The sequence below is a fragment of the Nuphar pumila genome, chromosome 7, assembly GCF_984573655.1.
Source record: "Nuphar pumila chromosome 7, dmNupPumi1.hap1.1, whole genome shotgun sequence".
Classification (NCBI taxonomy): domain Eukaryota; kingdom Viridiplantae; phylum Streptophyta; class Magnoliopsida; order Nymphaeales; family Nymphaeaceae; genus Nuphar; species Nuphar pumila.
The window spans coordinates 91,466,099-91,478,964 of NC_143255.1; the positions used below are offsets into that span (position 1 = coordinate 91,466,099).

Below are 12,866 nucleotides of genomic sequence, written 5' to 3' on the forward strand. Positions count from 1 at the left end.
TTTTCTCCAGGAGGCTGTTTGTTTCACCTCACTTGGTACGTCGCTTTCCCACCAGGGGGTGAAACGAACACCCAGTAAAAATTAGGTGATGAGGGCTCACTGCTCACCTATTAAATGGTAGATATCATTTTCTAGACAAAATGAAGTCTCACCTTCCATCCAAAGTGTCCCTTTCATGGGAAAGACCATTCCATAATGTTGTCTAATCTAAACAAACGCCCTCTGGATCTTTGGTTTTGTTTTTTTTTTTCTATTTTTAACGTGTAGAAATCCACTACTAGGTTCAGAGGACATCAACGGCTCAACCTATCTGACCGCACTGGTTGCCCTTCCAAAAACCACGTGGCCAATTTTTAGTAGATTTTCTTGACCCTGACGTATGCTTCTACGTCAGCTCATCATTGCTAAAAATTTTCTAAAGGGGTGGGGGGGGTGATTCTCTCTCTCTAAACTTCTGCGCAACTTCCGTTTTTAGAGGAGGTCGCTATAAATACGCAGCGTCGTTGCAGCCCACTTTCCGGGACTCTCTCTCTCTCACACGCACACACACACACACACACACAAGCGAGCCGTCATTTCTGCCTTTACCAAAATCGACCGAGGGCGAAGAGGTTTGTTGAGCGAGGATGAAATAGCGCATTTTGGAAGAAGATTTAGCAGAGGAGTCTCTCTCTCTCTCTCTCTTTGTTCCATCCTCACACATTTCTCGCTCAGCTGTCGTTGCCTATCTCCTCGCTCCCCCATCTTTAGATCCCAAACTCCGCCAAATTTAGCAGAAGGCCATCCTCCTCCCCCCCCTTGATCCTCTCATTCCTCTCTCTCACACAGTTTTTTTCTTTCTTTCTCTTCTTCTTCCTCTCTCTCTCGCTCTCGCTTCTGGATGGTCGCCTTCGTAGACGTATTGATCGTCTGAGTCTTTATATCGTTATCATCATCAACTTCTTCCTCTCTATCTGTTTCGAATCGTCGTCTTCGTCGCCTTGGAGAACGTCTGGGTCACATCCGAATCTTTCTGTCGGTAGGATTTTGCTTCACTGGCTTTGGTTTTCTGTGCTTGTGGGAAATCGTAGGGGTTTCTTTTGGGAGTTGGCGTTTTTTTACAATGATCGGGGTTGCATATGGTGGCTTTTGATATATTGAGGGGTTTTTCGATTGAAAGTTTCTTGGCTTTCTGTATGTAGGGGTCGACAGGGTGGGGTTATCGCTTTTCTATCACGGTTTTGGCGTTGTTCGGATTGAAATTAAGTTTCTTTTGGCTATTTTCTTCTATATGTATGTATATATTTTCTGAACAAACAAGCATGAGTGTGAGAACTCTTGAAATCTAATTTCGTGTGTGTGAATAATATGTGGATGATGCCTTTCTCGGCGTTCTTTTTCCTTTTAATTGTTGTGCGTTTGGTGTTTTCTTGCAAATAAGTGGTCGTGTGTGTTCATCAGTTAGTTTCAGTCTGTCGTTGCGTGCGAATCTTGAATTTGAGTTCTTGATTTTGAAGGTTTTCTTGATGGAGAACTGATCTTCAAACATGATAATCAGGTTTTGGGTTTCTTGTGGGGGTGCTTGCTTATGGTTAGAACCCATATCTGGAGAAAATGAATGTCGTATATTCTCAAGAGTAATATGTCTGTTTGTTCATTTGATTTAATTGCATAGATGTTGCAAATTTGGTGATCGGAGGTTTTTGGTGTACATGCTGAAGATCAATCTTAGAATTTTGCAAATATTTTGACGAGATTGTCGGCGTGATAGCTCTTACGTTTCACATTAAGAACTCTTCGATTCCCTGCCGGACCCAATCGGGAGCTTACGTCCATTCCTAGTTGGGTACAGTTTCTTTCTCTTTCTCCCTTGTAGCCACCACTCGAGTTCATGAGTGTCTGCACCCCACAAACAGACTTGACGAGGAATCCATTATTGCGAACAAGCACAGAGCACCCCTTTCTGAGTATCCATACAAGACCCGAGGAGGTGGGTCGATGTCCCTACGTGGTACCCACTACTGGAAGTACTCTCCCACCCCGAAGAGGTGTCTGTCAGGTTCAGTTCTTCTTAGTTGGGTTGGGCGGTTTTCATCAGAATTGCTGTGCTTACACACAAGAGCACCGGTTTTCCCGAGAACTTCAATGGGACTGCGTTAGGACGACAGATGACGGCCAATAGGGGGTTTATTGCACAAATCCCCTGCAGAGGAAAAGCTTGATCTCAGCGAATATACGACGCTCGGCTTCACGCAACATAGGGATCGGCATGCTTTTGGGAATAACATAGGATAGTAGAGTATCCAGCATGGTTGAGGGGAGAGCCCAGCTGTGTGGATGATGAATCTCCACTCCCATTCGCATGCAGTTGTCTTTGCCACTTATTCGACCAGGAAACATTCAGTTCTATTATTCAAGTGATATTTTGGAAATTTTCGCTTGTAATTATGCAGTGTTGTCTTTTTTGTTTTGTCAAGTACAGCGTGTAATATGCAGTCAGTTCCTGACATGGCTATGCTTATAAAGTCTTGATCTTCTCAAGAACTGAGAAAATCCAATTGTAATCCAACTTTTGCTTCTGATAGTTAAACTGAATCAGTATTGGCTTTGTACTGAAAGCCCATTCCTTCATCCAATTCAAATTCTTAAGTATGAAATTTCGATTGTAACTTAGTTCATGCTGGAGATGATAGTGAGGTACTGTGTTCAGAAGTGTCATTTGGTACAGAGATACCCTTTTTTTTTTCCGGAAGAGATTGACAGCACAACCTAATTGCTTCATATGTTTATTAAGGGAAGCTTATTGGGTTGCAGTTGATTAACCAACCCTGTGGTTGCCCATCTTGGGACAACACTGTGTTGGGAGTTTTTTAGGACTTATCTAAAGATATTCCATCTTGTTATTGTTTGCTTACAGCACTATCATAAATTTGGAGCTCATCTATTTACATGTTCTTTGTTACAATAATTTATTTGTGGATGCTGCATTATTCTTTTTCATTTTATTTATCTTTTTTGATAAAATTGTGAGTTTGATTGTGTTCCGAGTGAGCTTCGAGATAATTTGCAATATCTTATGGCCATGGACAGGGAAGCACTTGTTTTCCTGTTTGGTGTTTTTACATGGATGCCTGAACATCAGTGTACCCTTCCAATCTTGTTCTTGTTTTATATTTTTAAGTTCCATTAATTCCCATAAAAATTGTCATTTTTCCTTCTCATTCTTTTCGTATGCAGTTTCACCTTGTAAACTTTGACGGTTGACCTGCATTGCTGGTTTGGACAGGCACACCAAATGATGCAGTGGGCCCTTGCAAGGACAAACAGAAATAGTACAAAAGTTGCGGATGGGGGAGTTTATACGGCATCAAACAAATCTTTAGCACAGAGTGGTTGCAATATCAGTGCAAATGTCGTACGTTTTCTACTTTCTTCTATTTTTTTCTTCTGAATGGAAATAGTATTTAAGATCCATGGTCCTTGTGATGTAGCTTAATCATGGGTTTGTAATTTTTTGCAGGATCACAAGGTGGCACCCATCACCTTAAACGATTCTGAACAAAGGTGAGATGACTCAAATCATTTCTTGTAGGTATAGTCTGCTTTTCCATCTTACGGGTATGGCCTTGCACTTCCATTTCATGTTAATTGGTTGGGTGGAGCTAAGCTGATGTAGTTTGTGGCCTGCTTTTTGAGTTTTGGGTGATGCTAAAAATTCTTTTAACTGTATTCTTTGCTCGTGTCTTTTTCAGTTCTCTGTGAATAAGTGCCCTCACTTGTCTTGATCTTCAAAATTATACAGAGAGTTCATAAAATGTCACTTTTTTTATTATTTTTTTTGCAGTTTTGTGATTCATAGTCCCATGCTTATTACCCCAGTAAAATATGTTGAGTTTGGCCATTTTGACTTGTCACCTGTGAATTTAAATTGAGGAGAAATGGTTTTGCTGATCTCACCCATTTGTCTTTGGATGTTGTTGGAGTTTATGTCTCTTGATTTGTTAGGAGTAAACAGGTTTCCTAATTCGTGTATGGTTCTGTCCTTTGATGTTTTTAATTTATTAGTTAAGATTTAAAAACTTTTGAAGTTCTTTGACAACATAGTAAATGTAACTCTGGAAGTCCTTTGCCACGTTTTGGTTTTCAGGTACATTGTTTTTTTTACCCTTGAGTTTGATGAACATTGGAATATCCTGGCACCTTTTCTTCTGCCGCTGCAAGGATCTGGTCCAGTCAACCATTTGGCTTCTAAAGCTCATGGGGAAATGGATGGTTTGGAACCAGTGCCATCAGCTATCTTATTCCAGGTTGAGCCACAAAGGGTCCACAGAAGTCATCTTCTTGATCATGCATTTTCTTCAAAGCCATTTATTAATCATTTCTCTCGGCTCAATGATATGGGACAAGTTCGGAGCCGTGTTGCAGCAAAAGTTCAGAGCAGAGCTGCCAAGCGTTCTGCTGATTCTTGGCAGAAAGTATCTGATTTGTTGAATGTTTCTTCTGGCTCCTCTGATCCATACAGTTCTGGTACATCTGATTCGACCAAAAAGGTTAAGGATATTACTAAGGTAGATAAACATGGAAGGAGTTCTAGAAAGAAGCCAAAGAAAAAGCGAAAACATAACAAAAGAACTACAGAGAATATTTCATCTATATCCGTAGAAGAGGAAAGTATTCAGGAAACTTCCCTGTATGATGCTGGTCCTGGGGTTAATCTAGATTGTGCTAATGTAGATGGTTTGGCAGTCAAGTCACCAAGCATGAAAGAATGTGCCCTAGAGGATATTGTGTTGGATAAAGATGATGCGGGGAACATTGAATGTCTGAGTTCTGAAGTTTCTTCTGCAACACCAAAACTATGTTATCTAGATGAACCAACTGTAGCTGAAGAACCTTGTACAATATCTGTGTCTCAAGATTGTGGTGCTGAAGCTATAGATAGCAACATAAGAGGGTTGAAGGAAAATTCTCATGATCATGCTACAAGTACTTCAAGATCACTTCAATCCACTCATGAAACTGCAGCTGCTTTCAGTTTAAAATATGCTAATAGAAGTAATTGTGGTGACATATCTATTGGAGATTTCACTGGTGGGCATGTCACTTGTATTACTGACCCATTTTTGGATGGATGGAACAGTGAAGGCTGTCTTAATGCCAGTGTTGATAGCAACACAAGACTAGCAAGCAAGGAGGAAAATGAGATAATTCCCTCAGGCAGCGGGACAGCCTCAAGTAGTAGTAACTGTAACACCACTTCTCATATTGGACCTTTTGATACAGAATACTTATCTCATGAAAAATCATGTGAACTGAGTCAAGATATGCCTGACAACTTGAATATCGCCCCTGGAGACTGCTCAAGGAATTCCATGGACGATGCAGGCAGAATCAGGTGCAGCAGTGGTAGCTGTAGCAGCACCAACGAACATGAATTTATTCCAAGCAGGAAGTCTAGACGAACTAATAAATCAACTGAGAGTTCAAATGGATTAGCTCAGAGATTTAGCGGTTATGCAAATATGCATGTTCAAACTGGGAAGGAGAACAATCACTCCGCCTGGCAAAAGGTCTTAAAAGGTGCTGGTGATGAATGTGTTAGTGACCCAAACAATCTGAATCATGGTCGGCTTCCACAAGATGCTGTTTGCAAAAGTTCATATTCATACATTAGACATGATAGGGGCCAGAGGAAAAGCAAACAGGAAAGATCTGGTAGATTCACAACTCTGTTTGAAACATCTGTCCGAGCAGATTCTCAGAAGACTGTTTCTGATGCTGTTGATTCAGGTGCATTGCTTTTGAGGGAAGATGTGGTATCAATGAATAAAAATTCTGAAAGGCTGAACGCAAAAGCAAATTTAGAATCAAACCTAGAGCATGATTGCCATCCCAAGAGGAGTCTTCCTGGCAGAAATAGCTTAATTAGGTCTTCTAAGAATAAGATCAATGATTTTCATAATGGAGCAACGGAGGTTTCAGGGAAAGCAATTCATCATAAGAACTTGAATTCTGCTTCTGGATATTCTGAATATGTTCCTACTTCAAAAGTAGATTCTGCCAATGGTGAGATAGTTGATTCCCATAATTTATGCGATGTACAAGACACACAGACTAACTCGACTGTTGCATGTCCTCTAGTGGAACCTTCCTATTCAATGGAAGAAGCATTTGAGCATGAAGTAAAATCAGACAGTGGGGCAATATTCTGTAAGGAACTTACAGAATCTATTCATTTGTCTCCTATTGAAGCTGATCACAGGCAAGAATTGTCTGGAAGCAATTGTTTGCAGATTCATTGTGATGGTGAATCAAACCGTGAATTGGAAGATGCAAACATTTATAAAGAACAGGAAGGTTTATCCCATGTATTTGATCCTCTTTCTTCAACTGATGTGGGATTTGAAGTCATGATAACTAGGAAGTCAAGCCTTCCACCTGACAATGGTTTGGAACAGCCTGAAAAGTCAAGTAACTATGTGCCAAGCATGTACAGAGTAGATTTAAGCACAGTGGCTACCACTGATACGTGCATAGAAAATCGTCCAACTGATCTTACAGGATCTATTCATCTGTCTCCTATTGATGCTGATCACAGGCAAGCATTGTCTGGAAGCAACTGTTTGCAGATTCATTGTGATGGTGAATCAAACCTTGAATTGGAAGATGCAAACATTTATAAAGAACAGGAAGGTTTATCCTGTGTATTTGATCCTCTTTCTTCAACTGATGTGGGATTGGAAGGCATGATCACTAGGAAGTCAAGCCTTCCACCTGACAATGGTTTGGAACAGCCTGAAAATTCAAGTAACTATGTCCCAAGCATGTACAGAGTAGATTCAAGCACAGTGGCTACCACTAATACGTGCATAGAAAATCGTCCAAATGATCTTACAGGATCTATTCATCTGTCTCCTATTGATGCTGCATTGTCTGGAAGCAACTGTTTTCAGATTCATTGTGATGGTGAATCAAACCTTGAATTGGAAGATGCAAACATTTATAAAGAACAGGAAGGTTTATCCCATGTATTTGATCCTCTTTCTTCAACTGATGAGGGATTGGAAGGCATGATCACTAGGAAGTCAAGCCTTCCACCTGACAATGGTTTGGAACAGCCTGAAAAGTCAAGTAACTACGTGCCAAGCATGTACAGAGTAGATTCAAACACAGTGGATACCACTAATAAGTGCATAGAAAATCGTCCAAATGATCAGGAGACATCTTTATCAGAAGATGCTCTCGACAAAATAGTAGAAGCTGTACATGATGCTTATAGAATCCAAGTTGAGTCTGAAGACATTCAATTGGCAACAGGCAGTCACCTTGCTGAATTTGAAAGAGTTTTGCATGCTGCCTCTCCCATGCTTTTTTCAACTTCTAGTGCCTGCTATTGTGAGGGTTGCTCCGACTGTGATCTGTCTCAGGACATCCTTTGTAAACACCAGATTCCTGATCATTCCTTGAGAACAGTTTGGCAGTGGTACGAGGAACCTGGGTGCTACGGGTTGAAAGTGAAGATAGAAGATTGCCAAAATTCCAGGAGATTGGCAGCTTATCAACATGAGTCATGTGCATATTTTCTTCCTCTTCTTTCGGCGGTTCAATTATTCAGACATTCTAAGAGCTCCTTGTCACCTAGCAGCAGCAGCATCTCAGACATTGAAGTAATGGAATTTCACAAGGCTGAGACATCAGATAGTTCAAGTAAATTTTTTCGCTTGCCTATTCTGTCCATGCTTCTACCAAAGCCGGTCAACGCTGATGATGGTGATGCACTGGTGCATACAAGATTGCCATGTATGTCTAACTCATCCACATCTAGCAGTTGTGAAGGACACAATGTTTCATCTGGAAACATGTCCTATGCAACTTGTTCTGATGGTTCAAAGCTGCTGTTTGAGTATTTTGAATCTGAAAGACCTCAGCAACGGAAGCCATTGTTTGAAAAGTGAGTGTTCCCTGTGTTGTATTCTTTGCAATTAGAAAGTTTTCTCTGCAATTGCATATTTCTTTTCACAATGTGAAAGGAAGGGGGTCTTTTCGACCATGATAGATATTGCAGATGATTTTGTAATGAAATATGCAGAAAAGAAATGTATGTCCTACAATGGACATTCACACATAGAAATCAAAGAACAAGTCCAAAAGAGGACATACACAAAAGCCAATAATGGCTAGAAAGCATAAAATCTTATAAATGCACTAAAGGGCTTGAAGAAGCCACACATTACAAAGGGGGAGACCCCACTTATTGTAATGAAATATGCGGAAGAATCCAAGAATGTTAAAGCATTCACTATGTCCCACACGGACAAGTGCAACAAGCACAAGAGAGGAAATCCACTAAGGGATATACGAAGGGCCTTATAAAAAGGCTACACACATGAAAAATAATATCACTATTATTGAAGAGGAGCTCTCAAGAGCAATACAACATACAAGGGGGGTTCCCCCTATTTATAAGAAAAGGAGACCAAAGGGGCTCCCAATAGAGTCGTTGGGAGCCCCCAACGACTCCATTGTGGGGCCCCTTTTCGGTATCCAAAAAGACATTTAAAAAATAAAAAACAAAAAATAAAAAACAATAAAATAAAAGAAATAAAACAAGTACCCCTATTGGGTACTTGTGAAAAGACCATAATACCCCTATCGGGTATTATGGTGAATATACATCTATATTTATATATATATATAGAGATGTATTATTACATATTATTACATATGTTTTAACACCCCCCTCAAACTTTACGGGGGAATGACCGAAAGTTTGTCAAGAAGAAGCGAGGAGTAGGCAGGGCTTTGGTAAAGAAATCTGCAAGTTGATATTCTGAAGTGACATATGGCAGTGTAACTGTCCCACGAAGATATTCATCACGTACATAATGACAGTCCATTTCAATATGTTTAGTCCTCTCATGAAAGGTGTGGTTGCTGGCAATGTAGATGACACTTTTGTTGTCGCAACAAAGCTTCGAAGCACCTGTAATTTCGACTCCCATATCTTGAAGAAGACTTCGAAGCCATACAAGCTCCATTGTAGTAGTTGCCATAGCCTTGTATTCTGCTTCAGTAGAAGACAATGAGACTTTCTGCTGTTTCTTGCACCTCCAAGCAATTAGCGAATCTCCTAGGAAAACACAAAAACCAGTAGTTGAGATTCGATCATTTGGGTTTTCTACCCAGTCAGCATCAGTATAAGCCAGTAAGTCTAAGGAAGAGAGTGAGGATAGGAATAGCCCTTTAGTCAAAGTATTTTTGATGTATCGAATGATCCGAAGCACAACACTCATATGCACAGATGTAGGAGCATGCTGAAATTGGCTTGCAGAGTGCACAACATGAGCAATATCCGGCCTGGTGATAGTCAGATAGGTGAGGGAGCTTATGAGTTGCCTGTAGGGCGTAGGATCATCCAGCAGAACTCCATCCTCCAGTCGTAGTTTAACATTGATAACCTCGGGAGTCTCCACCTTTTTGTCATCTGAAATCTCAGATTTGAAACATATGTCTGCAGCAAGCTTCATCTGTGACAATATATACCCTCGAGGAGAGTATGCTACTTCTATACCAAGAAAGTACCTGAGAAAACCCAGATCAGACATATCAAAATTATGTTTTAACATATTTTTAACATTAAGAATACCACTTTCATCATTGCCAGTGATGATCATATCATCAACATAAAGCAGAAGGATGATGATACTATTACCTGCACGTTTAACAAAAAGAGCAGTGTCAGTATAACATGAGCGAAATCCCAATTGTAACATGATAGCACTAAATCTATCATACCAAGCCTTAGGGGCTTTTTAAGACCATATAAAGCTTTTAATAACCGAAGAGTTTGACCTTGGTTAACGCTAATTCCCGGCGGAGGGTCCATATATACTTATTCATTCAACTGACCATTAAGAAAGACATTTAACATCTAATTGGAATATAGGTCATTTCTTAGATGATGCTATCGCTATTAAAGTTCTAACGTTTGTCATGCGAGCCACGGGAGCAAAAGTCTCCTCATAATCGATGTCATACTCTTGTGAGTATCCCTTAGCAACTAATCTAGCTTTATAACGTTCTAGGGAACCATCGCTTTTTGTTTTGACTTTGTAGACCCATCGACACCCTATAGGTTTCTTATTTGGAGGAAGGTGAACTATTTCCCAAGTTTTAGCCTTATTTAAAGCATCTAGTTCAACTTTCATTGCTTCAACCCAATGAGGTATATTTTTTGCTTGATTATAATGGGAAGGTTCATAGTAAGAATGCAAGGCTATATTTCAGCTCTATAGTTAGGTGAGAGAGTTTCATATGAGACAAACCTATTAGGTGGAATAGATTCTCTAGAAGAACGCCTAAGAGAGGTTTCTTCTAGGGGTTCATTAAGCTGCAAGATTTTTTCTAAAGCACTAATAGGTTGGGCTTCCTCACGCCGAGTGTATACTTGGAGATTGTCACCATTAGTTGGTGATACATCACAATCATGAGAATCATGAGTATTTTCTAAAACTTCCGGATGACTCAAGGAGTCATCATTTGAATCTTCTAAAAGATCATTGATAAACATATAATCAATTTCATTTGGTTTTTCCAATATTTCAAATCCATTTTCATCTTCTAAAAAGGTCACATCTTTGGAGACAAATAATTTATTGTTTTTATGGTCAAAGCATCTATAGCCCTTTTGATTTTCACCATATCCTAAAAATACACATTCTATTGCTTTAGGTGACAATTTATCTCTTTTATGTAAAGGAACAAAGCATTTACACCCAAAAATACGAAGACGATTGTAGTCGGGTGTCATATTGAAAAGTTTTTCATAAGGAGAGATATTGTTTAATTTTGAAGATGGCATCCTATTGATTAAATAGGTGGAGGTTAACACGACTTCGGCCCAAAAACTTTTAGGAATATTTTTAGAAATAAGTAAGGATCTAGTGGTTTCCAAAATATGTCTATGTTTTTTTTCCGCTAGACCGTTTTGTTGAGGAGTTCTTGGACAAGATTTTTGATGACAAATGCCATGTTGTTTTAGATATGATTGAAAATCATTTGATAAGTACTCTCCACCCGAATCGGATCTAAGAATGGATATTTGACTTTGAAATTGATTTTGAACTTTTGCATGAAATTCTTTAAAGAAGTTAAAAACTTCCGATTTAAAGTTAAGAAAATAAATCCATACATATCTAGTATAATCATCAATAAAAGTAACATAATACGAATAACCACCTTTGGATAGAACCGGAGATGGTCCCCAAACATCGAAATGCACCAATTCAAAAGGTCTTGTTGGTCACAAAGGTTCTAATAGGAAAATGAGTAAACTTCATTTTTCCAAAAATGCAATCTTTGCAATTAATATCTTTTTCTTTACAAAACTTGTGTCCAAAAGGAAAAAGATACATTTTAGAGTAACTTGGATGTCCAAGCCTTTTATGCCAAGTTTCAATATTTTTGTCTTGGACATAAGTACAAAATGAGGTATTTGGAAGTATTAAGTTATCCATAAAATAAAGGTCTCCCTTCCTATGGCATTGCCCAATCCGCTTCCCGGACCGGAGATCCTGCAGAAAGCACCCTTGGGATGAGAAAGATATTTCACATCCATGGTCGGCTATTTGAGAAACGGAAAAGAGGTTAAGATTTAATTTTGGAACTATTCTATTCTAACTTTTGGAACAAGGAAATTTTGAACATTTTTAGAATCAAGAGTTCCAACACCATTTATTTTGAGAAAAGTTCTATCGGCCGTAGAGACACAAGATATTTTTGAATTGGTGTGCACATTGGTTAATGCATTTTTATGAGGAGTCATGTGAAAAGAGGCTCCGGAATCTAAAATCCAAGAGTACGTACCGGGAGGTGATGATGAGGCAATGGCGGCACTGGAGGTGGAAGAAGTAGCCTTTAGAATTTGTTGGAGAGCCAAGGAAATTTGCCCAAGAGTATCTTTGAGATCCCCGTTTTTGCCTTCATCTTCTTTGGTGGATGATTCTTCAACGGAAGCCACCTTTGGCTTGAATGCTCCATTTAGCTTTGGGCAAACGGGTTTAATATGCCCCGGCTCATAACACTGATGACATATAATAATTTTTCTTCCACCACTCCCTTGCTTACCAAAATGAGGTGGTTTGTATGTTTTGACATGATTGTCGGGTTTAGATACGGCAAGAACTTCATCAATGCTTTTACCCATATTATGCCTAGTCTCTTCTTGAGTAATCTCGGCAATGGCCTCTTCTAAGGGAGGAAACATAGATCTATGGAGAAGTGAGGATCTAACTTGTTCAAATTCGGGACGAAGCCCAAATAAAAATTGAAACAATCTATCTTGTTCCATTTGTTTTTGTCTTAGTACCACATCCTCCATAGACACCCATTTAGGCTCTAATAGAGCCAATTCATCCTACAAAGGATTTAGAGCACTATAATAGTCTTGTATGCTCATGTCACCTTGTTTTGTGATTCTCACTTTTTCTTGCAAAAAATAAGCTCTTGCAAGATTGTTTTGGGTAAACATACCCTTCATAAAAAACCAAGCTTCATTTGCCTGACGAAATTTTGCAATATTTTCACATACCTTAAGTTCAACATTATTCATAAACCATGCTAGGATTTTTGCATGGTTGCTCTCCCAATCTTCCATTTGGTGATGATAATCTTCAATAGCCTTGAGACGAGCATCGCCTTCAAGTGCTTTCTCTTGATCTTCTTCCATCTTTGTGAGCTTAAGTTGGGGTTCCGGAACGGTTCCCATTACATAACCCCAAAGCTTCTTGCCTTTGAGATTATTCTCCATTGCGGATGCCCACATCATGTAATTTTTCCCATTGAGTTTGAATGATAGATCGATCTTGACTTCCATTGCTACAAAATGG

At 39.4% G+C, this 12,866-nt stretch overlaps 1 protein-coding gene across 5 annotated transcripts in view; it reads left to right on the top strand.

Moving 5' to 3' along the window:
* Positions 1 to 467: 467 nt before the first annotated feature.
* Positions 468 to 12,866, top strand: part of LOC149832465 (uncharacterized) — a 42,229-nt gene continuing 29,830 nt past the window's right edge. For 2 of the 5 annotated variants that reach the window (XR_016433346.1, XM_090014507.1), the window contains exons 1-4: positions 468 to 1,018; positions 3,266 to 3,394; positions 3,500 to 3,543; positions 4,127 to 7,930. Coding sequence is in view for 4 of the 5 variants with exons in the window: in XM_090014507.1 (XP_089870633.1) it covers positions 3,275 to 3,394; positions 3,500 to 3,543; positions 4,127 to 7,930 (3,968 nt within the window). In the remaining variant the exon portion in view is untranslated. Of the gene's footprint in view, positions 1,019 to 3,216; positions 3,395 to 3,499; positions 3,544 to 4,126; positions 7,931 to 12,866 lie in introns of all 5 variants that reach the window. The other 3 variants (XM_090014505.1, XM_090014503.1, XM_090014506.1) reach the window with 3 other exon arrangements.